At 50.3% G+C, this 24020-nt stretch overlaps 1 protein-coding gene across 2 annotated transcripts; it reads left to right on the forward strand.

Moving 5' to 3' along the window:
• The first annotated feature begins 9645 nt into the window (after positions 1 to 9645).
• On the forward strand, positions 9646 to 22117 carry IL10RA (interleukin 10 receptor subunit alpha). Of its 2 annotated transcripts, none has more exons than XM_010981395.3 (7): positions 9646 to 9804; positions 11700 to 11814; positions 12434 to 12618; positions 13515 to 13684; positions 14285 to 14435; positions 16438 to 16559; positions 19483 to 22117. In XM_010981395.3, exons 1-7 carry the CDS (start codon positions 9738 to 9740, stop codon positions 20407 to 20409), a joined length of 1737 nt encoding a protein of 578 aa, XP_010979697.3. In that variant the 5' UTR covers positions 9646 to 9737; the 3' UTR covers positions 20410 to 22117. The 2 variants fall into 2 exon arrangements, with proteins under 2 accessions (XP_010979697.3, XP_064338160.1); XM_064482090.1 differs by having other exon boundaries at positions 13515 to 13666.
• The last annotated feature ends 1903 nt before the right edge of the window (positions 22118 to 24020 follow it).

The following is a 24020-nucleotide window of genomic DNA, read 5'->3' on the forward strand; positions in this document are numbered from 1 at the left end:
TTTTGGAGAATTCAACTGCTCAACGCTCAAGATTTTACCCTTCCTCACCTCACCCTAAACCTCATCTTGGGCACCACAATGGGGTAAAAACAGGACACAGGGGCAAAATCTCATCTGATATTTATGAAAGCCTTGGAAGGATGGCAAGAGACTCATGTCCTCACTTTAGCATAGACATGGAGGCTTAGAAACATAAACAATTTGCCGAACTCAGTACCCAGTTGGCAAGCTGTCTGACGCCACCTTGGCCTTTTGATACAGATGGTTTGATGTAAAAGACTAGGGCCAGTGTCATTATAAAAAATCAGGTAGAGGCATCTGACAATAATGGCCAATAAACAAAGATATAGATGAAAGCTGTCGACCAAAAGAGTACTCTGCAAATTTGGGGGTCACTCAGGAAACCTAGAATGGCTAGTGTGCATCCAGGAAATGTTGATTCTATACGCAGTGTCAGATACTCTGCAGGAGAGAAGAGGAAGCAGAGAGAAGGCCAGATGGGTCCACATTCCCAGAACACTCATCCCCTCCCCCTGACTGCCGTTTCCTACAGCCCTGCGCCTGGTCTGTGGCCCCCATGCAGGAACCACACGGTGGCATGTGCCCTGTGAACCCATTTGGATCAAGCACTGCTGGCAGCAAAATAGGAGCTGGAGTCCCAGGAGAGGAAACAGTCAACCTCAGTGGTCCGCTCCCAGTCAGACATGTCTCTGAGTGTTGCCAGTATCTGGTCTACCGTGTAGCACACAGTGGGTCCACATTTAGTACTGGCTGACTTGAGTTCAATGCTCCCAAAAGGGATGAAGACACAGAAAGCTGAAGTCATTCTCTTAATATCACACAGCCAATAAATAGCAGAAATGAGTTTCAATCCAGGTCAACAGACTATTCAGTGCTTAAGCCCATGTGCTTTCCCCTCCACCCTAGATTCTCTTGACTCAAGGGCCAGAATAACGTCGTTTTCTCACCTTATTCCCTCTGTAACTCCCAACACAGCGTCTGCACACAAAAATATGAGATTTTTGTTGATCGAAACTTAGAGGTCTGCCCTTCACACCGAGTTGAGGGAGTTTCCTTGCTAAACCACATGCCACCCTGGGCAGGAAGTGAAAGGATGAGGCCTGAGGGAGGAGCAGGGAGGAAGGTCCCAGGATACCAAACAGTGGCCACAGGTTAGGATTGGGGTAAAGGGTGGGGAGGAGGCACGACAGTTTGACCCCCACACAGCCCCAGAAACGCACCCCTCCCTCCCGCTCGGCCCCTCCTCCAGCCCCGAACATCCCACTGATGCTGGGAATGTACTTGGTTCTGCCCTCTGTTCCCTCTGCCCAGAGCACGCTTCCCTCCCCTCTTAACCCGGTGATCCCAACTCGTCCCTCAGATTTCAACTCTAGCAGCACCTCCTCAGGGAAGCTTTCTTGGGACTTTCTCATCAGCTTAAATCCCAAATATGGACCTTCATAACACTCACCACAGTTGCAATTTTTCACTTTATTTGGGTGATAATTTGATTAAGCTGCAAGCTTGGAGAAGGCTCTGCTCTCTCACCATGTGTGAGAGAGCTCAATATACACGTGTTGAATCAAGGAGTGATTGAATGAATATAGGAATGAATGTTGAAAATTGATCGCTCTCCGTGGCAAGATGAGAAATCCTCCCCAGGGGTACCCCTGTCCTAACCCCTGCATCCTGTGAATGGTACCTTATCTGGAAACAAAGTCTTTGCAGATGTGATGAAATTAAGGCTCATCAGAACAAGTGCTAAATGCAATCACACGTAGGTTCTTAATAAATTCTTGTTGTTAAAAAGAGACAGGGAGATTTGACACACAGACCTCACCCCAGCTGCCTTGGGTTCTAGGTCTCTCAGAGGGGGACTCGGTTGTACCCAAACACCTGCCATCAGGCCCTAACCTAGTTCTTTGCCTGGTAGCCTCCTAACTGGCCAACAGCTGGAATTGTCCCATCTGCTTCTTTCTGTCTGTGGCTGGTGTGGGTAGGAGTAGAGAGGAGGGGGATCATGGGGTCCAGGAGAGTCAGAAAGACCTGGACTGTACCATCCGCTAAGTAACCTTGGGCAAATCATATAACCTCTCATCTTCCTCTTCTATAAAATGAGAAAAGAGTACCTCAGAGAGGGTCAGATGAAGCAGCCATAGCACACTACTCAGCACAATAATAAATGCGAGGTTTCCTTTCTGCCTCCATTTCACACTGAACATGCTCTAAGGCAAACACGGTATCTTTTTCATTTTTGTACCCCCAATGCTAATCACAGTGGCTGACAGAGCAAGTACTCAATGATGTTAGCAGATTTGAGCTGTTGACCCAGGAGGCAGAAGGGCCATGAGGAAGAGGCGGCAGTTATGGACTTGGTTATCAAAGTGGGACCTCAGAGGAGCTGAGTTACTGACTTACGCTTTAGCGTGTGATGACCAGAGTTGGCGTGGGGAGGAAAATTAAGTGGAGAGAGGGAAAGAATCATGTCCTGAGCTCAAGAACACATGCCATAGAAGGAGGCTACTGGACCGGAAGCCAGGAGAAGTTATCACATTATGTGGCTGGACAGGGAGCATCTCCTAGGACCAGTGAGTGGGCAAGCATCTAGCACTCATATGGAAACCCTTGTGCTAGTGTATAAAGGTAGACACAATTAGTGACAGCTTATGAGAACTGCATGAACCTCAGAGCATTTATTTACTTTGGCTTTCTGAAATTAGGCTTAGAATTTCAACAATTTTTATAACGATAAACATGAGTCACCTATTTGGAACTTCATATCACGCATCCAAGGGTTGATAAATGAACACTTAGAACTTAATCAAAGAATTCTTGTGTGTGAAAAATTTATTTCCCAAACCAAAGTTTTAAGAAGTGTAAAAATAACCTCGCCATATGCAAGAACTCTAAAAAGCTACAGAACAAATGTTCATTTTCCTCTCACAGGTTCTGTAAATTTTCCGCTTAGGTTCCTTTGGTGTCCTGAGAGGAGGGCTGCGGTGGGAGAGAGGGGGAGAGGGGCAGGGTAGTGCAGCAGAAAGGAGAGGCTACTGCCCACCAGAGAGGCCAGCAGGACCTCCCAGCATGTCACCCAGGTGCTGGCTTGTGAAAAAGCATTTGGACGAAGGTGAGGAGAGCAGTGACTGACTTGTTCTTATGTCCTAAAAGGTCATATGGCCACAGAATGAATCTGAGGGTGAAGTGTGAACTTGTCCTCATCTAACTGAGCTCTGCCTCTCTGACTTTCATTTTCCTATAAATTATAAGAACTTTAACTGCATCCTCAGATGGCAGAGCTTCCCCCTTCTGGCCCCCTTCCCCACACGTCCATCCACTGGGCACATGTGCAAACTTTCCACGCACCATCCCCAGCTGACCTCCAGTTACCATTTCATACACTTGTCCTTAATTCTGTGAAAGAGGAAAAGCCTTATTTACAATCTGTCCTGGGGAAAGTGCTGGAAGAGAAGGAGGGGAACAGGTGAATTGACCTCCATGCAAGGATTCCAGGATTCCAGGGGGGCAGCAGGCTCTCCTGGAGCACGAGGGACGGGGAGAAAGGTTTGGGTTGTGACCTGTGATATGCTTGGCATAACAGAAAGGAGACTCAAATCCACAAGAAAAATACCAGCAGTACCCATGCAGGACTAGTACCCTGCATGTGTTTTGCACCTTAGAGTCTACACAGTGGTTTCCATCTAAGCTGGTCCTTTGGATAGCATATCAATGTTATTTATTACAAGTTTAAATCCCTTGCAAGTACATGTCTGACTAATTTCTGTATCCCACCATACCTGGTCAAGGGTACTTAGCAAAGGTTTGTTCACATTAATCCTCTCGACAACCCCAATAGTTTGGAAGAGGAGATATCATCCTTATTTTATAGCTAAGAAATCTGAGGTCTGGGGAATCTGTGACTTGCCCAAAGTCACAGACAACAAGTGACAACCTGGGGCTTAAACCCCAGCCTCAGGTCTTCCCATCCAGGCCTCCCGCTGCTACCAGAGGTGTGGCGGAATGAAAATCTTTAAATTCTTGAAAAGAAAAAAAAAACTATAATTTGAGGGATTACAAACAATTTCTACATCATGGAGTAGTAATTAGGATTTGTATTTAGGTGAAAGCCCTTCTCTGTCCTAAGTGAGAACCTTCGGAGTCATGTCAATATAAAGTACCTACCCATCGTTTTGGGCCAAGCTTTGGACATCAGTGGTGGATCCAAGGCAGGTGCCTCAGACCGAGGTCTAGAGGTTTTATTCAGCAATGTCAACTGAGTATCTCCTTAGCAGATCACAGCCCGGAGAAGTTAGAGAAGTAGCTTTCCCCAAGTCTGAGTTTAGGCTGTTCCATCCCACACCTGGAAATCACCGTTCTTGGCCTGGCGTTGCTCACAGGAGCCCAGACAAGGGCAGGAGGGGCAGGCAGACCTGGTCTCCTCTCCTCCGTGGAAGAATGGCTGTGCAAGGCCTTGCATGGGGCCTGACATGCTACTGTCTGGGCCACACAGCTTCTGTCCCACCTGGGCTGTCATCTAAAGCTAAGGCAGAAATATGGGAATTATGCCAGTAACCAGCCCTTGGTGGCCATGGGAGCCAGACTATACCTTGGGGTGGTGCTAGGACTTTCCCTTGAAGAACACTGATGTTCTTCCTGTGAATCAGCTTAAAGGAAGAAGAAGGAGAAGGAGAAGGAGAAGAGAAGGAGAAGGAGAAGGAGAAGGAGAAGGAGAAGAAGAAGAAGAAGAAGAAGAAGAAGAAGAAGAAGAAGAAGAAGAAGAAGAAGGAGGAGGAGGAGGAGGAGGAGGAGGAGGAGGAGGAGGAAGAAGGAAGAAGAAGAAGGAGGAGGAGGAGGAGGAGGAGGAGGGGGAGGGGGGAGGGGGGAGGAGGGGGAGGGGGGAGGAGGAGGAGGAGGACGAGAAGTGGGCTTTGAGCAGGGGAAGGAAGGTTTCGCCTCCCTCTGGGGGCAAGAAAGTTGTTCAGAGAGGCCTGGAGATTTCCAAAGGCAGGAAGCTAGCTGGTTTCTCCCTGCCCCAGTGACAGCCAGATGCTTAAGGAAAGTTTTCAGAATGGGACTGAACTGGTGGGCGCTCCGAGTGACTATTTCTCGAAGTAGTTGAAAACTCTCTCTTTGGTACTTCTGCCATCTGTTAGTTTCCAACAGCACGTCAAAATGTTATGAGCCCTGTGTCCACACTCAAAGCGAGCAGCCTGCAGCCCAGAAGCCAGCAGCATGAGAGGTGGGCCATGAGACTGCCAAGACAGCCCTGGGCACGCGAGGCTTCTCAAGCTATCCGGGAATGGAAACCGAAGAGCAGATCAACTTCCTCCATTTGCAGGATGGGAGCTCCGACTGTCACTAAGTGTAGAATTAAAGGGAAATGACACCCCTAAAAACTGGAGAAGTCAGTCAGCTGGACTACAGAAGGAAAACACAGCTATTTCTTGAAATAAATGAGATACTTTTGTCAATGTTCTGTTCTTAATGTCTTGCATCCAGGTTCATGAAAGCGATGACAGTGGACTAGGTCCTCACCCCTTCTGATAAAATGACCTTTTTAAAAATCACTTTGGAGGTTGGGAGGAATCCAAGTGTGGTCCAAGGCCCCCGTCGTCCTGGGGTGGGGTGGGGCTCAACACAACATACAGCCTGGAGAAGGGACACGTGAGCACAGACCACAGGAAAGCAGACTGGCTCCCTCTAGTCCGTATGAGGTCTTTCTGTTGAGTGTTTCCACTAGCCACACCCCCTCTTATTTGGGGAGCCTTGATCAGTTGTAAGAACACTTCTGTATCTGGCCTAACAGCATCCTAGGAATATTTCAATCTTGTCATTGGCTAATGACAAAGGGACTGTTCCAAGAGTACACACCCGGCAGTTGCCAGGCTGGGGCTCAAACTAGATCTCCTGTTTCCAAGGCCCACAGGCTCCTCCCAGCAGCCTTGTGAACCTTGACCCCTGACCAAGAATGAAATCCCGGACTGTAGGCTTGAAAAGGCTCTTAGCCCCAGTTCTGCTGATTCAAGAGAATTAGCAGGGGAGGTCCCTCACCTGGGAAACCAGTAGTTCTTCCTCTTTTCTCTTTGCTGATGGGCAGGCACGACACACAACACACAACACACAACTCACAGAGTCTTCAAAGTTCTACAAGCTTAGCTGCCGAAGCATGTCAGGCAAAGAGAGCTGAACTTCAACCAGGAGACCAGGAATTTGATTCTGCCACTAACTAGCTGAGTCACCTTGGCTAGTTACCTCCATGCTCTGGGTTTCCTCTTCTATTTAAAATACAAATCTGCCATGTCTCTCTCCTGCTCAAAAGCCTTTAGGGAGGCCTATCACCCATCCAACTAAAATTCAAATGCCCCCGCATTCAAGTCTGAGCCACCATCTGAACAGAAGAGAGAGGAACATTCGGAGGGGAGATCTGTCCCTTCTGAGCTCTTTTATTCTCAGGCAGGAGAGAGTCAGGCAGATGGGGAAGGGCTGTGGACATTAATTAGATTCTGTAACCAACAGCAAGAAAGCTCTTCCTGGGGCTGGACTGGCCCTTGGTGGCCCCATCCCCTTACATCTGTCATTCTCCTTGACCCAGTGATGACGAAGTGTCCCCAGGCAGATTCCTTTTCTCTGTTTTTTTTCTCAGGGGCGGTTCCATCGAGGTCTCTCTCCTTGTTATGTGTCGCTCTGACACAGTGATCACAAGGCCTACCACTTCCCTAATCACCAGTCCAGGGACAGAAACTGCAAGCTGGGTCTGTTACCACACTCGAGCTGGACTTCCTACCACTCAGATGCCCACCTGACCCCACAGTGGTGCCCATTCAGAAGCATCAACCTGAACACCAAGATGAAGCAGAGTGAAAATGAGACAATGGAACCATCTAAAGCTCAGAAGTTGTCCTAAAAATTTCCCAGTGTGGCCACGGGGGCAAGTTGTCTACCCAGCTCTCCCCACATGTTTACTGGGACCCCCACATCCCCTCTTCCCTCAAGACTCAGCCCTGAGCTGTTCTTCCTCCCCCACCCTCACTCTTTCTCTCTCTCAACTCACGAGACATTTGTCTTTTCCAAGAACTCTTCCAAGATTGGGTTTATATAGTGGTAAAAGCATGAGCTCGGAAGTCAAACAAACCTGGGCTGTAATATTAGCTCTGCCGCTCGCTGGCTGAGTGACACAGACAAGTGAAGTAGTCCCTGACCCCACTTCCCCATCTGTAAAACATTAGTAATTATGTCAAACCAGCAGGGTACTAATAAGGGTTAAGTGAGACAATGTTTGCATGTTAATCAGGGTAGTTAACACTAGCTGCTATAACAAAAATTCCAAAATCTCAGTGGCTAGATATAACGAGAGCTCAATCCTCACTCAAGTCACAGGCTAATGTAGATTGGGTGTCTTTCTCACATAGCTCTGCTCTAAGAGGTAATTCAGGGACACAAACTCCTTCCATCCCCTTGGAGTCCTCCTCAGGGCCCTCTCCACTGGCTGACAGAAGAGCAAAGACAGAGCTAGGGGCCAGGCCAGGAGGTGCACCCATCAATTCAACAACTTTACATCTGGTTAAAACCCAGTCACATATTCCACCTAATTGCAAGGCAAGCTAGGAAACACAGTTGTTGTGGGTGCCCAGGAAGAGGAAATGGGATTGCACTTAGCCAGTCTCTGCTACAACATGTTAAGTATTCAGCAGAATGATTGACACATAGTAAGAGCTACATAAACAGAAGATACTATTATAATTACTTTCTATTATCTGTCATGATACTGGTATGAATACCAGAAATCACTGAACCTTAGGGTGGATTCTTCAGAACACTGAGAATGAGTAACTGAATACAAACCAAAACAAACACATGAATTTCTTTTTAAAAAGAGATGGCAATCAGATGTCCTGTTCTAGGTGCTTTCTTTGAGGCACCAGGAAACACTGAAATAGTCTCATTAAAATGCAGACTCTGCCCTGAGCAAAACACTAACCTAAGTCAGCCATGGTGGTTTTCTCTTCTTAAAACAGGAATGTTAATTTACCCACTTTACAGGTTCTTCAAAAAGTACCATACTCCCTCATCTCTAAGCATATACTTCCCTCCGCCTGGAACACCCTCCCTATACCCTCTTGACTCAGGTGCCTCCTACTCATTTCTCAGGTCTGATGTCACCTCCCCTAGGAAGCCTTCCTTACCCTCAGTCCCAGTTGCGCTAAAGTGTCTGTTTTCTGAGTCCCCGTGTAAGCCCGTACATTCCTGTACAGAGCACTTACCATAGCATATTAAAAATCTCCTGTTTACTTTCTGTCTCTAGCTAGAGTGTTCATTTCTTGGGGGGAAAGGACCTTGTTTTCATCACCATTTTATCCCCAGCCTCAGTGATGTGCAGGCACATAATATCCCCAGGCTCATAATGATACGCAGTCAACGTATGTTATATGAATGAACTGAAAATCCTGATCCTTCTCCAAAATGGCAAGGGGGCCTAGACTTGTAAACTCTTACAACTCAACACAAAACTAAAAGTAAAAACAAGTTCAGAAAGCTACAGTGCAGCTTACTCCTTATAAAGGTCAAGAAGTCGTTTGAGAGAGCAGCCACACCCTTGGGTGATGCCTGGGTACCTCTGAGCAACTGGCCACCACTTAATCTCTCAGCTGAGCAACAGAGAGTGCAAAACATACCCTCACACCTCTAACACCCTGAGACCCCTCCTCCGGGCTGATAGGGAGTGCAGCAATGAGAGCTGTCCACTTACAGTGGCTCTACCTGACCATGTTTCCTGCTGCGTTTCCATATCTCCACTGTCATATAGTTGGTGCATCTCTGATCTTCACCATCAAAAAACGAGGTCTTTCTCAGACACCAGATGGGACTCCCACGCCCCCACCCCATACACACACATAGTCTGAAGCATATGTCACCAACCAACAAAGGTGAAGAGGACAGTTTGTCTCCCATGACCTTCTATCTTCCATGCACCGTAATGAAACCTTAGATGAGCCAACCGACAGAAGTACGAGTGATTGATGATGTCTACCCAGTTCTCCAGGAGTGCTATTACTCAGCAGAAAAAAAAAAAAGCTCTAAACATGACATTTCAGGCAGGCGAGGTAAAGAGAAAAAGCCTGTAAGATGTCGTGGACACGCCTCCAAAATTAAGGCAGGTAGAAGGCTGCCCACTGTACGACTGCTTTAGCTCAGAGGCCTGCACCGAGGTACTCCGGCAACACCAAACTCACACAGGTGTCCTCGCACACATCCCCTGAGTGCCTGGGACAATCTCCTTCCCCAATCCCACTAGGCCTGTACAATCTGCTCTGACATCTTCACCCCATCTTCTGCACCCACAGGGGCAGGGTTGTCCCTCGCCACCTGCACCCCAACACACACACACACTCTCTCTCTCCAGGCTACCCAGAGGGGCCCTGGGTAGGGGGCGGGTTGGCGAGGAGAGTGGGAGTCGGCCAGGGCCCCGCACCCGCCCCGGCACCGCACACACCCACCCTAGCCCTGCTTCCTCAACGTGGGCCTGCGCTGTCTGCGCTCGGCTGCTGCGCTGGCTCCGGGGCGCAGCGCCTCCGGGGGCGGGGCGTCTCGAGGCCCCGCCCTTCCTACGTCAGCCTCGCTGGGCGCGGGCGAGCGCGGAGCGCCGCCGGAGCATTCAGTAGCAGCCTCGCGTACCGACGGCTGGAGGCACGTACTCCGGCTCCGGCTTCGGCTCTCGCTTCAGAGGATGCTGCGCGCCCAGGATGCTGCCGCGCCTGGTAGTGCCGCTGGCGGCGCTCCTTAGCCTGCGCTTCGTCTCCCGTGCGCATGGTAAGGATCCGGGGTCTAGCCCTGCTCTGCTCTCTCCGCGCCCCTCCACCCCGCTCCCACGCCCTGCATTAAAGTTCTACGTCCCACGGAGAACCCCCATCTGGCTGGCCCTCTCTGGAGAGGGGAACCCATTATCTTCCCCCTCCTGGAATCCCCCTCAATCTGGCAAGCCTCAGGCTCACCCGTTGTGGAAATAGAGGAGGCTGAAATTGATTGGGGGAGTGGGGAGTGTGGATAGAGAAGTTAAATGACCCCCTCCCAACTCACTGTCCACCCACATCGATATGAGTCATAAATTTAGCCATGGCTTTTTTGTTGTTAGTTCATATGATGGGACTACTCGTCCCTCTGGGGAAATACTTTGATCTCAGTTTGACTCTACCTACCCTTAGCTCTCAGATTAATCTGTTTCTGCCCCGTGCCATCTCACCCCCATCTCAGCTCTTTCCCCCTACTACCACCTGTCAGCCACATCTGATCATCCATTCTCCTTCCTTGGATCTTAACGGCACTCCCACTGTCACCTGCCTTCCTCCTGCCTACTGCTACCCCTTAGCTCAGTCTCCTGGAGAGAGGGAATGAAAGGGCAGGGAATTGGAGGGGCCAAGAGCAAAGGCAGGGAGAGCAGAGACTGAAACCGCTTCTACGTGATGCCAGAAAACAAAGTAAAACATGCAGTCAGCCGTTCACATGATTGAGTGCTGAAATGGGGATGTTCCACCCAAACACCACAAAGACCTACTGCATTTTTCACTTTCCATCTACTGTTTTGAAATCGAGACACAGATTTGAGGATCAAAGACAGTATAAGAAAGACAGCAAGGGACAGGGACAGTGTGCTTTCTAAGTGAGAATGACAGAGAAAAGAAGCATTATTAGAAGGATGAGAAGTTAGAGAACAGGGGAATGTCAGATGGAGAGGCAGTAAGGGATAAAGGAGGACAGGAGAGGAACTGACTGTGGCTTTGACCCACCTCATTGCACTTGATGGGCAAGACCCTTAAAGTACGTGTATTTACCTCATTTTTTAAAAATAACCCATGTATAGAAATGGAAAGAGGGGAAGGAAGCATACTAAAATGCTTTAAGTGATTGTGTTGGGGCAATTGCTAGAGTGATTAGCAATTCTTTTCCAGCTCTTTGTGGGAATGTCCTCAGCCCAGTCTGTAACCAGGACTGCCTGTCCTCACCCAACCTGAGGCATCTGGCTAGAGTAAAGACCTAAAAGCCAGGGAACGGGGCAAGCACTCAGCTTGGGGTCCTGTGAAGAGAAAGATAGATGCCAACAAGCAGGGCATCTGTGTACCCAAAGAACTCCAGAGAGGGGACCTTGGGCTCGAGTCAGGGCTGGAGTCAGGGTGGGGACCAGGTGTGGGGATGGTGAGCAGACCTTGGGATGGGGCTGGAGCAGGGACTAGCTCTTCTGAGAGCTCACTGCGAACATATCTCAGCCTCAGCCCCTGCCTTCTTGCCTCAGATGCATCAGACCCAGCTTGGCTCTTCTCAGCCAGCACTTCTGCTCCCGATTACTGACAGCACAGGACAGTGCTTTAAGGACAGAGCACAAGCTCTGGGATCAGACACATATGGGTTCTTGGGCTCACTCTACCCCTCACTACCCCTGTTGGCCTCGGGCAAGTCGCTTAACCCCTCTGAGCCTTCATTTCTTCTTAGTAAAATTGGAATAATAAATACCTACCGTAGGACTATTGTGATAATTAAATGGGACAATATATATAAAGTACTTAGCTGAGTGTTCAGCTCAAGGAAAAGTGATCAATAAATGGGAGCTCTTAGAATGCTTGTCACCACTGTCATCGTCATCTCCTCCCTGGGGGGGTGGGGGGGGTGGGATCTGCCACCTTTGGTACTGACCCTCTTCTCCCTGGGGACAGAACTGCCCAAGCCTCCATCTGCGTGGTTTGCAGCAGAATTCTTCCACCACGTCCTCCATTGGACACCTATCCCAAATCAGTCTGAAAGTACCTACTATGAAGTGGAGCTCCTGAGGTAAGCAAAAGGGAAGATGGAGAAAGGAGGGAGGTGAGTGAGGGAGTGTAAGTCCATCCGCTTCTACCCCCCTGGCAAGGGGAGATACCTGCCCTGTTACTGAAGTGACACCAGGAAGGACCCTGGCGCATGCCATCAGTTGACCAGTACTGATCAACTCTCACTGATCAACACTGCAGAGCAGTGTGGTGGGAGCTCTGGGATGAGAAAGCCAAAGTGTTGCTTTTTACTCCCAAGATTTTTCCATTTTATTGGAAAAATAGGAAAAGTATCCATAATACAACTGGAGAACAAAGAAGCCCATAGGATGGCAGATGTAGTTGAGAGAAGGAAGGAATTGGGCTGTGTTGCGGAGTGTATCAAGTCTTCCTTGAGGACTTCCAGTAAGAGTGGGATTTGAGCTGATATTCCAGTCTAAGAGTCTTCTAGACCACACAGAAGTTGGTGCAGGTCCCAGAACAAAGGGAGAGCCCCTTACACTTAGATGCCCTGGACTAGATGAGATCCCTTGAGGGCTCTACCATCATGAGAGCTCTCCTCTGGCCTCTTGCTTCCCTCTTAAAGGAGGTAGGTTTAAGCATAAGTTCCCGTCCCAATACCTACACTAATATCTCCCCAGGTATGGAGAAAATCTCTGGAAGCCCATCCCCAACTGTAGCCAGACCCCGATGCTGTCCTGTGATCTCACCATGGCGACCCTGGACCTGTATCACAGCAGTGGTTACCTAGCCAAAGTCCGGGCAGTGAACGGAAGCCAGTGCTCCAACTGGACCCATCCCAAAACCCGCTTCACCATGGATGAAGGTGCTTTTCCTCCCCTGGGCCTTGAACATGGCTCTCAGGGTCCTTTCCAGCCAGAAACTCTAGTCTAGAACTTTTCTCTCTGTTCTCATAGTTCATCATGTCTGCCTGGCTTCCTGGCCAGGGACCTAGTTGCCCAGACAAGCCTGAATCAAGACTTTGGAGAAAGTTTAGATGAAAATAGCCAAATAGTTCAAGGTTAAAAAGGGAACTGGAGTTGTTTCTCCTACAGAAGAGAAGTCTTGGGGTGAGTTGGGGCAGCTGAGTCACGAGCCCAGGTCAGTGCACTTGCAGGGTTCTGGGAGAGGAAGCGAATCCGTAAGCCCTCAGCACAGGGCAGCAGGCAGTAGGCAGAATTTGGATCAGGTCTTCCTCCCTTTAGGAATGAATTTAGGGGCCAAGGTCTGAGGCTTTGAAGCAGGGAGTTGCTACTGAAGCAGTTGGAAGTTTCTCTCTGCAGAGATAAGAGGAAAGGATAAGGCCCAGACTCGTTGGAATTCTTTCATTGTGCAGATTGGGACTGACCATCCTCTAAGTGTGTGGCCAGACTGCTCTGCAGAAGTCGGAGCCAGAAGGGTGCTCTCGTAGGTCATAGTCTCCTTAATGCCTGCCCACCAGCCGGTGCTCCGCTGGCTGCAGAAACATTAGCTGAGGAAGGTGTTTAAAATAGATGTTTCCAGGACCCAGCTTCCAAAAGTCAGATTCACCGTGTCTTGAGGAAGCCCAGGCATCTGTATTTTTAACACTCCCCAGGAAATTCATTCTTCTCTCCTGCTCGACTGGGAGTCCTGTAGCCTGGGTTTCAGAGTGATTAAAGCTTGACCCTGGAGGCCAGGCATGGATGGGGTGCCCAGGCCCTCCCCAGCCTGCAGGCCTCATGGGTTTGTCTCCCCACTTAGTGACACTGACAGTTGGCAGCGTGAAGCTGGAGTTGCACAGCGGTGTCATCCGTGGGACGATCCACCCCCCCAGGCCCAGCGTGGCCCCTGCAGGCGACACATACGAAAGCATCTTCCCACACTTCCGCGAGTACACAATTGAGGTTCGCAAGGTACCAGAACCCAGTAAGGTACGGGCTTTCCCCCAGGCCAGCCTTCCCTTTCACCCAGTCTAGAAGTTCCTCTTGTGCACCCCTGGGGAACTTGGCCAGCATAGCAGAGGTCGTCGCAGGGAAGGAGTTGAGATGATGTCAGCCCTCAAACCTCTGCTTCTGCGAGGAGGCAGGCAACGCAGTGCCTCCTAAGTGTCAGGTACCACAGGAGATGTATGACTATTGCTGCCAATCCTCTTGCCCGTGGGTATTTTATTCCATTTTATAGATGGGGAAATGAGGCTCTGAGGGGCTATGTAAATGCCTCACCCCCATAGGTGGGGGATCTGAAATCTGCAGAATCCCCCCTCTTTCCTTTTCGCCACAGCTGATCCCAGCCCCTTCTGGGGAGGTCCTCAGTATCTATAAGATACTTCCTTTTCTCTTTTAATACAAAATAAGTCATGGGAGCCTCAGAGATCTTGGGCTGTGTTGAGAATGCAGGGTTTGTTATCTTAAAAAAAAGAACATTGAAGGGGGTTGGCCTAGAGCATCTCTAAGGCCCTTCCAGCTCTCTCGGCTTCTGCGTGCCCTGGAACAAGGGTATTGTGTTTATTGCTATGATTATTTTTGTTTCAGTTACAAGAGAAGAAGGTAAAACAAGAAAACTTCAGCCTCCAAATCCCAGGAGGGCTGGGAGAGTTCTGTGTCAGGGTGAAACCGTCTGTTGGCTCCCGAGTGAATAACGGGAGCTGGTCCAAGGAGGAGTGCATCACGCTAACCCCACAGTGTGAGTTGGTCAGGGCTGCTTTCTGGGTGGGAGGGAGGCAGAGGGGCCTCGCACTTCGGAAGAGCATCCATTGAGGGCTGCCAATGAGGGGCCCTGGGCTAGGCACTCCCACACACAGCTCTGCATCCTCACACAGCCCTAAGACAGAGCTCCTCTTGTCCCCATTTTAGAGATGCAGGAACTGAGGTTCAGTGCATATGCGCAGCTTCCAGGGTGTGGCCACAGAGCCAGGTCTCCCAGTTCTGCGAGTGTTTCCACTGGAGCCTGGCTGCGCTCCCAGGAGCCCCTCCCCAGCCCCCCTCAGTCAACTGTGATGGTTCCTGTTAGTTCCACTCCTCTGCTGTCCTTTCTTAGAGCTGGGGGCATCAAGGGCTTCTCAGAACTCCTTCCCTCCCACTCAGAGGAGGCAGAACTGAGCTGACTTCTCCCCACAGCTGTGGAAGTCAGCAAATACCGTGCCAGGCTCTCAGCCAAGTTCTGGGAAGGGGAGGGAGGGAAGGAAATATGAGATGTGAAGGCTGCGGTCCTGCCTGCAAGGATCTTACAGTCTAGCTGAGAAGACAGTGTGTGCCCAGTAGAAGCTGTAACTAGCAACTTGGGACACCACACATCAGATGCTTGACAAATCATGCCAACGGTCAGTGTGCTGGGAGTGCCCAGTCCAGGGAAAGACCAAAGGGACTCCTTACTTTCCTAGTACATTTCAGTCTCCAGAGGACACGCACGAGCTTATTGCTATTTAAGCCTCACTCTCACTGCAGGAGGGTAAGGTACCATCTGTGTGCCAGGCATCCTTAAGAGCTTTTTCAACATTCACTCACTGGTATAGAAAGTTCTGTGTACAGGTCTAGGTTCAAATCTCAGCTTCACCACTTATGACAGATATGACCTTGGGCAAGTATTTAACCTCTCTGGACCTCAGGATCCTAATCTATAAAAATGGGATGATAACAGTATTTACCTCCTAAGGATGTTATAAGGATCAGAAAACATAGTACAGGAGTTCCCCCTCTCCTTATCTGTTGGGCACACATTGCAAGACCTTCAGTGGATGCCCCAAACCATGGATATATATTATGTTTTTTTCTATACATAACCACCTATGATTAATTTATAAACTAAATTTAAGAGAATTTTAAGAGAATATCTGAATTGCCAGTATCACTACTCTTACACTTTGGGGCCATTATTAAATAAAATAAGGGTTACTTGAACAAAAGCACTGGATGCTACCACAGTTGATCTGATAAGCGAGGCAGCCACTAGGTGACTCACGGGTGGGATTCACTGGACAAAAGGATGATTCATGTCACGGGCGGGAAAGAGCAGGGCAGTGTGAGATTTCATTGTGCTACTCAAAATGGTACACAATTTAACTTATGAATTGCTTATTTCTGGAATTCTTCCATTTAATATTGTTGGACCATAGTTGACGACAGGTCACTGAAACTGCAGAAAGCAAGGCCCCAGATAAGGGGGACTGTTATAAAGGATTTGGTGAGTAAGTGCTATGTACTTCGCAACCATCTATGTGGTAGACACTATCATTTTGCCCATTTTATAGATGGTAAAAGTGAGGCTCAGAGAGGCTGACTAGTTTGTCCACAGTTTCACAGCTAGAAGTGGTAGAGCTGGGATTTGAGGCCAGGTCTGGGTGCTCCCAGAGCCTCCCTTCTTACCTGCTGCACCCTTCTGCCCCACCGCTCTTCTCTGTGCCATCGTTTGAGTTGTGAGTTGTGAGTTGTGTGCAGAGAGCTGGAAGCAGAGTCAGTGTGTCTTACTAGGGAATCCTTCAGGGCAGGTTGCAGAAGGCCAGGCAGGGATACCCAGGAACCCAGACATGACCTCCAGGGTCGTGACCTAAAGGAAGCCCAGGGCAGGTTGTGGGGGGGACACTTGGCCACTCACTGAGTTGCTCCTGAGAGTGGTCACAGGATCCCCAGGGACCGCCCGTCCATGGAACATGGTGCCAGGCCACAAATGCATCTCTCTGGGCCCACAGATTTCACCGTGACCAACCTCAGCATCTTTTTCATCTTCGTCCTGCTGCTGTACGGAACCTTGGCCTACTGCCTGGCCCTCCAGCTGTACGTGCGGCGCGGGAGGAAGCTGCCCACCGTCCTCGTGAGTCTCACAGGGGAGCCCCTGCGCCATCCTTCCTGGCCACACCAGGAGACCGGAAGCGCCCTCCTAAACAGTCCACACCCTCAACTTTGACCTTATCAGAGGCGCCTTTGTCAAGCACTGTGGGAGCCAAGGGAAGACTTGGTTGCCAAGCCCAGTGCTGAGACCGTTGCCTTCTAGTGGCCCAGACAGACCTGAGTACTGAGTAATCCCAACCCCCTACCCATCGTTTTGTTACTGTTTGCTAATAATTGGCCACAGACCAGCCCCTGTACCTCCGAGACAGGTACAGTTATTAACGTCACTTTACAACTGAGGAAACTGAAGCTTAGAGTGATTGTTACCTGCAGGGGGACCCATAGCCAGGAAGAGCCAGGGTGGGAGCCCAGCCTCTCCCACCCCTAGAGGCTGGGGATGAGTGCCTAGGAAGAGGGAGACAAAAGGGCCGCTGCCAGGGCGGGGGAGAGCAGAGTGGAGACGTGATGCTGAGAGGAGCCCCACCCCCACCCCACAGAGGAGGCCAGCATCTCTGGCCCTTCCCAGAGGGTCTCCTCTTGCCATGCAGGGCTGACAAATGCTGCATTTGTGGTCAGCTGGCCTCCAAAACTCAATTTGCTGCAGTGAGCATTTCCAAACCTCAGTCCATCTGGCCTGGTGGCCTGGGATTCAGACTGGACCAAAAGTGGCCCCCACAGCTGACGTTACTGCGATGATGGAGGGCTCGGCTTGGAAGGGTGGGTTCCATCAGGGATACAGGGGCCCCAGGGAAGCTCACAGCTGGAAGGGGACCCTCCATGGGGATCTCTTGGAAAAATAAGGAGAGAAACAAAGGCCATCTGAAATTATTTTGAGTAAGAACTCTGGCCTGCACGCAGGGATGGGTCACTAGAAAGCAGAGCAGTGGGATAGGGCTGATCCCAGTACCGGATGGGAGGGTCTTAGTTGGGCTTGAGGAAAGGCATCTAGGAAGGGAGAGGTAGCAACTGAGCTACAGTTACTTAGCACCTACAACATGCAAAATGTGCAGGAAGCAGCTGAGTAATGTAGCCTCCGGTTCCAAGGGGCTTGATCATGGCCTGGTGGCTCCGCCAATGTGTGAACTATTAACTTTAATGCAAACCAGTGAAATAGACATAGATGCAAAATGCCAAAGGAGGTGACAAGCAACTTCTGGGCTTTTTGTTCCTTCTGTACGCTTGGACCACAGAATTGAGTTGTCCTTGAGAGTTTTTTCCTCCTCAAGATAAATACAGCCCAGTTCCCTTCACCTAAGGGTCATGGTCATCACTAACTCTATGAATAACTTACAGCACACAAAGCACCTTCACACGTGTTAGCTTTTTCTCCTTCCTTAGCGGCTGTGATCTGAGGTGTTAATACATCAAAGTAAGTCTTACTGAACAAGTGGGGATTTCAAATCAGCACAGCTGAGTTACCAATTCCAGGTTTGATCTTACGGCTGTGTAACTTTGGGCAAGTCATTTAACTTCTCTGAGGTTCCATTTTCTCCTCTAGGAAATAGAGATAATAATACTTCTTTAGAGAACTACTGGGGAATAAAATTCAACTTACCAAGTGTCTGTTGAGTGCTTTTTATGTACCAGGCACTGTTCTAAGTATGTTGCATGTACTAACCATGACTTGAGGAAGCTGTACTATCTTTATTTCCATTTTATAGAGGGGGAACTAAAGCACAGAGAGGATAAATGATTTGGTTGGTAAACGGCACAGCTGGAATTTGAACCCATGAAGTCTGGCTCCAGAAAACACATCCTTAGTCACCAAGCTATGTGATATCAGTAGGAACCCAAACAGTAAGAGTTGCATTAGAGTCATCACATACAAAGGGAATGAGGGCACATGTACAACACTGAGTCAGTAAGTCAGTCAACAAACCTTAGGAGTGCCTGCTCCGTGTCAGCTCAGTTTAAGCTCTTGGAACAGAGTGGCCAACAAGACCAGACAGCTCCTGTCCTCAAGGAATTTCTATTCTTTTGGGGGTGGGAAGTGAATGTGTGTGTATATGTGAGTGGGAGCACAGAAAACAAACAAACAACTCCAGGAACTAAGTGCTAATCAAAAATAGACTATGTGAAGAAAGTGTCTGGAGCACTGCTTTAACCAAGGGGTTGGGGAAAGCCTCTCTGAGGACATGACATCTGAATTGAGACCTGAATGATAAGGAGGATACAGCCATGCAAAGTGCTAAGAGAAGAGTATTCCATGCAGAGCAAGTAGCATGTGCAAAGGCCCTGAGACTGCACCGCGCCGAGGTGTTCCAGGGCAGAAAGAACACCAATGTGGCTGAGGCCAAAGAGCAATGGGGAGAGAGGTGAAGTGACTTCCCTGGGACTCTTGGCAATTAATGGGGAGCAAGGGCTCCTACAGTGCTGGTTCTGTGCTTGTCCCACAGCCCCACACTGCAGCCACGCCGCGTGAGTGCACTCAGGGAGTGGAGAAACTAGCTTGGTGTCTCACATCCAGCATTTTAAAAATGAAGTGAATAGAATATGATAGAATAGGACAGGACAGGACAGGACAGAACACAATACAGCAGGTCACAGTACACAGGTAGTAAGTGTAAATATTATTTTGTGAAATTGGGTTTGATTATCTAAGAGAGATATTTCTGGGCTATTTATGTACAGGTTCTTATGTAACACGTAAGAATGCTGCCCATCGTTCTGAGCTCTGAGAACACAGGCTTCTTAGGTATCTGGCTAGTCAAACTGAGAATTGCATTAGGAGGAAAACTCAATTCTGAAACAAAACAGAAAGGTGGTGGTGTCATCCAGGCCCTGCTGTCCCCTCTCTGTCAGAGCAAGACCTTGTCTAGCTCCCCTCCTAGACGCGTGGCCTCCCCTGGCCACACTGGGGTGGGGTTCCTGCAGTGACCCTCTCAACTCTGCCCTCTCCTCCCCAGGTCTTCAAAGAGCACGGTCCCTTCAGCTTCACCAGCCAGCTTTCCTGCCCAGAGACCCAGGACACCATCCATCCCCTCGACGAAGAGGCCTTCCCTAAGGTGTCCGCAGAGCTGAGGAACTCGGAGCTGCACGGCAGCACAGACAGTGGCTTTGGCAGTGCCAAGCCATCCCTGCAGACCGATGAGCCCCAGTTCCTCCTCTCTGCCCCCCACCCCCAGGCTGGGGGGACTCTTGGAAAGGGGGCACCCCTGTCACTGGAGAACAGCTGTGGCAGCGGCAGCAGCAGCAGCACAGACAGCGGGATCTGCTTACGGGAGCCCAGCCTGAGTCCTGGCACGGAGCCCAGCTGGGAGCCGCAGGTGGGGAGTGACAGCCCAGACCCGGATGACAGTGGCATTGGCCTGGTCCAAAACTCCAAAAGACAGCCTCAGGATGTGCCAGGTGGCTCAGCTTTAGGCCACGTTAGTCCCCAGGGGCCTGAGGGGCCTGCAGAAGAAGACCCAGCTGCAGGGGCGTTCCAGGGCTACCTGAAGCAGACCAGATGCACAGAGGAGAAGGCAGCCAAGTCAGGCCTCCTGGAAGAAGAGTCCTCTTCAACAGATGGCCTTGGCCCCCAGTTCAGGATGCGCCTAGATACTGAGATGGGCTGGCCTCTACCGGCCCTGGCCAAGGGCTATATGAAACAGGAACCCCCAGAAATGCCTCTTGCTCCCCCCGGGGACCCAGCTGGACCATGGAACCAATCAGTTGAAGAATGGTCACTCCTGAGCTTAACCAGCTGCGGTGAGCACAGAACGTCTGACTGGAGCTTTGCCCATGACCTTGCCCCTAGGGACCCTGTGGCCACCCCAGGCTGTCTCCTGGACAACTTTGACTCAGACATGGGCGCCCTGCCACTGATCTCCAGTCTGCTCACGAATGAGTGACTCAGGCTAAGGGGCTGCGTTTGGTTTCAGCTACACTCTGCCCCGACCAGGAGGAGAGGCCCCGGGAGACAGACGTGAAACACAGGGCCAACCTGTGCACTGTTCTGCAAGCCCAGTGGGACCAGCACTAGCCAGGCCCAGTAGGTGTTCCGGGCAGGAAGAAGCGATCTCACTAAGTTAGCACAGGGTACTTGGATGGCATTGGCCTGGTTTGCCCACTCTGGCAGAACTGAGAAGGGCAGGGCAGAGACCTCCTCCCTCCTTGTCCCTTCCTGTATGGTAAAGGATTATTTGCTCAGGGGAATCATGGGGACTTGGGGAGTCATGGTGAGGCCACCAGGCTGAAGTCAGCTCAGAGAGCCAGGCCTCCCCATTTAGGATGAAGCATGGAGCTTCCAGATGGAGGAAGGATGGAGGGCTGGGAGGATGGAGGTTTCAGGGTCTTGCTTCAGGGGCCATTTCTAGGGGGAAAAGGAGAGAGCAGAGGCCGGAGGGAGCTGAGACCCAGAAGGTCTTCTGGCTCAGAACCCACCCTCTGGGGATGTTTCGTGCCCATCTGCTGACAGCTCCCTCTTTCGAGCAAATAGCACACATCTCCGTGGGACACTTGGAGTGGTTAAGCCACTCACTAGCCTCACCCTGCTGCCCCACCGTCTTGATGACAGTACCAGAGAAACCATGTGAGTTTGTGCTGGTCCAGACTCAGCCCTTCAGGGTCTGAAGTGGCCTCTGAGCTCAGTCACCACCTCATCTGCCCAAGAGGGTCAAGGTTGGGACCTACGCTTGGGTTTGTGGCTAACGTCCAGCTGCAGACCCACAGGACAGGGCCCATGGGCTAGACCCTCTGTTCTCCCAGTAATCAGCTGTGTGACCTTGGACCAGCCATGTCTCAAAGGGCCCCAGGTACCCCATCTGTGAAATAAGGACTCAGTCTCTAAAGGGCCCTCCATGCTGGATGTTAGCCAAGCTGACTTCTGGGATGACATTTCCAACCCCTTCTGCCCCAGGGCTGGGAGGAAGTGGACTGCAGGACCCACGTCTGCACGGAGCCAGCTGCTTTCTCAGGCCGAGGGCTAACAGGTCTAGCTGGAGTCCATGGCATCATGCTGAGAGAGCTGCCGGACCCTGGGCCCGGAAAGGGGGCACTGCTTCCCCACAGGCAGTTCGGAATCTGTCTTCAAAGCCAGTTTACAGTCCATGGGCAGGGAAGCTGGGAGGGGTGACAGGCCTGGGGTGCGCCTCCCTGAGTCATGCCTTGGCCCCATGTCCTCCGGGGCATCCTGGGAACAGACATCAGGCTCAGGGAAGCCAGCCAGAACCCCTTCCACTCTTCCAAGAGGCTTGTAGGTGCCAGTCTGATAACTCCCTCTGGAACCAGGTTTGATGGAGGGTCCCTCTGCATTTCCTAGGAAGGTTTATTTATTTGTTCTGTTCATTTATTTATTGAAGAGGCCACGTAGTATAGTGAAAGAATTCTGGATATTTCCAGGGCCTAGGAGTTCTAATTCCAATTTCAGTTTCTAGCTATGTGACCTTGGGAAAGTCACTTTTCCTCATCTGTGAAATCAGAAAATGTTGCCTGACTCGTTTCATTCATAGTGATGTGAGGTTCCACTAAGGACGTGGATGTGAATGTGCCTTGAACACAAAGCTCTGTAAATGAGTGGTGTGTATTTTTCCTCCCAATAAAGTGTCAGGACCACAGGAATCTTGTGAAACCGGTCAGATTTCTGATGACACCGTGGCTAGTGGACAACACAAATCGTTGATGATAGAGGATGATAATAAATAAGATGTGTGATATGGCTTTGAGGTACCAGGACTGAGGACTCAGGCTCAAATCAGGTGCAGGTCCTCATGCTCACGTTGTCTGTGACCTTGGGCAGGCTTCTTATCCTAAGTTCCAGCTTCTTCATCTATAAAATGGAAAAAATAATTCCCCTTGGGCAGATGTTCTAAGGCTTAAATGAGCTCACACACAAAGGGTTTAACACGTGCCAAGCGTGTAGAGTTCCGTGCGTTAAGTAGCTGTTGTTGGCTTTTAGAGATGTAAAGGGAAATGAATAGTTTTTCTTGGAAACGGGTGGACGTGAAAGAGATCGTGAAAAACGTAAGGAAATTGCTGAAAGAGTATGTAAGGAAGGATACTGAGTGCAGCGTCATGTAAAGAGTATGTTATGTAATGAAAGAATGGAAATGTAAGTACCGTGGAAGAGCATGCAGAGGATTCTCTCAAAGCACTGAAAATCAGGAGTGGGACGTAACAGTGTTTTAGATGTATATTCTGATAACTTGAAAGAAGATCCCGACAGCCCCTCTTCCAGGAAGGCAGCAAACCAGGCATCCTTGGAGCCCCACCAGCTGCTCCCCTCAACCTGTAAGTGTGTCCCAAGGGTGCTTCTCATAAGTGCGGAAGCCACCTGTATTCAATTCTAAAAGCAACCTGCTCCTTCCACGAAAAGCCACATGTGGGTTTGAAGCTGTCACCAAGCTCAGCCCAGCGGGTGGAGCAGACCCAGGGCTCTCGGGTACACTTTGTTCTTTGTCGCAACCTGGATCCTCCAGGAGGTGGCTGGGGACACAGTGTCCCTTCCCCCCCCCCCCCCGTGTCATCTCCAGCGATGCCTCGCCCCTTTTACTCTGAGAAAATAACCAGTTCTGGGGAAGTAACGATTCTATCGCTTTCAGAGAACTTGACTAATCTCACACCACTCGGGACCTGCTCAGACTTTTGCCCTGAAGGACTCCTTGCCAAATTGGTAAGAGGTGTGTGGGCTCGGTCACTTTCTCCTGGAAATGAGTGTTAGAGATGGTTGTTGCCCCCAAAGCAAAGACCCTGGAGGCAAGTTGGATGGAGGCCGGTGGAGAGGGTAAAGATTCAGAGAATAAGGGGCATCATCCTCAAGGAACCGGGGCCAGTTTGGATGGGAGAGAGGAAGCACAGAGCAGCTGGACGAGAGTGGAGTCTGAGGATGTGGGCTGTGGCTGCAAGCATCCCTTCTGCAGAAGGAGTGGGAGTTCGTGCCATGTCTCCTCTGCTTTCAGGCTGCTCTCTGACCACCCAGCACAGCCAGGACCGTGGGAGAAATTGAGAGCGTTCTTCCAAACAGTGTTGAGACACTTCCAGGCTTCTCGGGAATTTGGATTGAAGTCCCCAAGAGATGGCCCCGTTTGTTTCTTACACTGAGTAACCTCCTTGAAGGGTTTTCCAGGCTGAGGAATATATGATTCTGCGTTTCTCTGAGCTAACGGAACTTCCTCTTAGTAAGGAGAGAGGGGAAATGGGCCGGCATTGACTGAAGAGGAAATTCTGTTGAACCGTGTTTTCCCAAATTTGTAAATAGCTGTAGTCAAAGAGTCTGCCTTGTCTTCCCTCAAAGGTCTCCATCCCCACCCCACACCACTCCCAGTGCACGCACTGTCACAGAACATATCCATGGCCCCCGAGACGGACCCACCCGCTGCACTGAATGGAGCCCCTAGGGCAGTGCGGGTGGAGGGTCTCCAAGCCTTGCATGTGAACAGCAGAGAAGGGGGGCTGTCCCTGTGCCCACCTGGGACGGCATGCTGGTAGCCGTGTGAGGTAGTCCGAGCGGTTAGGGCTGGTTTTA

Source organism: Camelus dromedarius, chromosome 34 (genome assembly GCF_036321535.1).
Source record: "Camelus dromedarius isolate mCamDro1 chromosome 34, mCamDro1.pat, whole genome shotgun sequence".
Classification (NCBI taxonomy): domain Eukaryota; kingdom Metazoa; phylum Chordata; class Mammalia; order Artiodactyla; family Camelidae; genus Camelus; species Camelus dromedarius.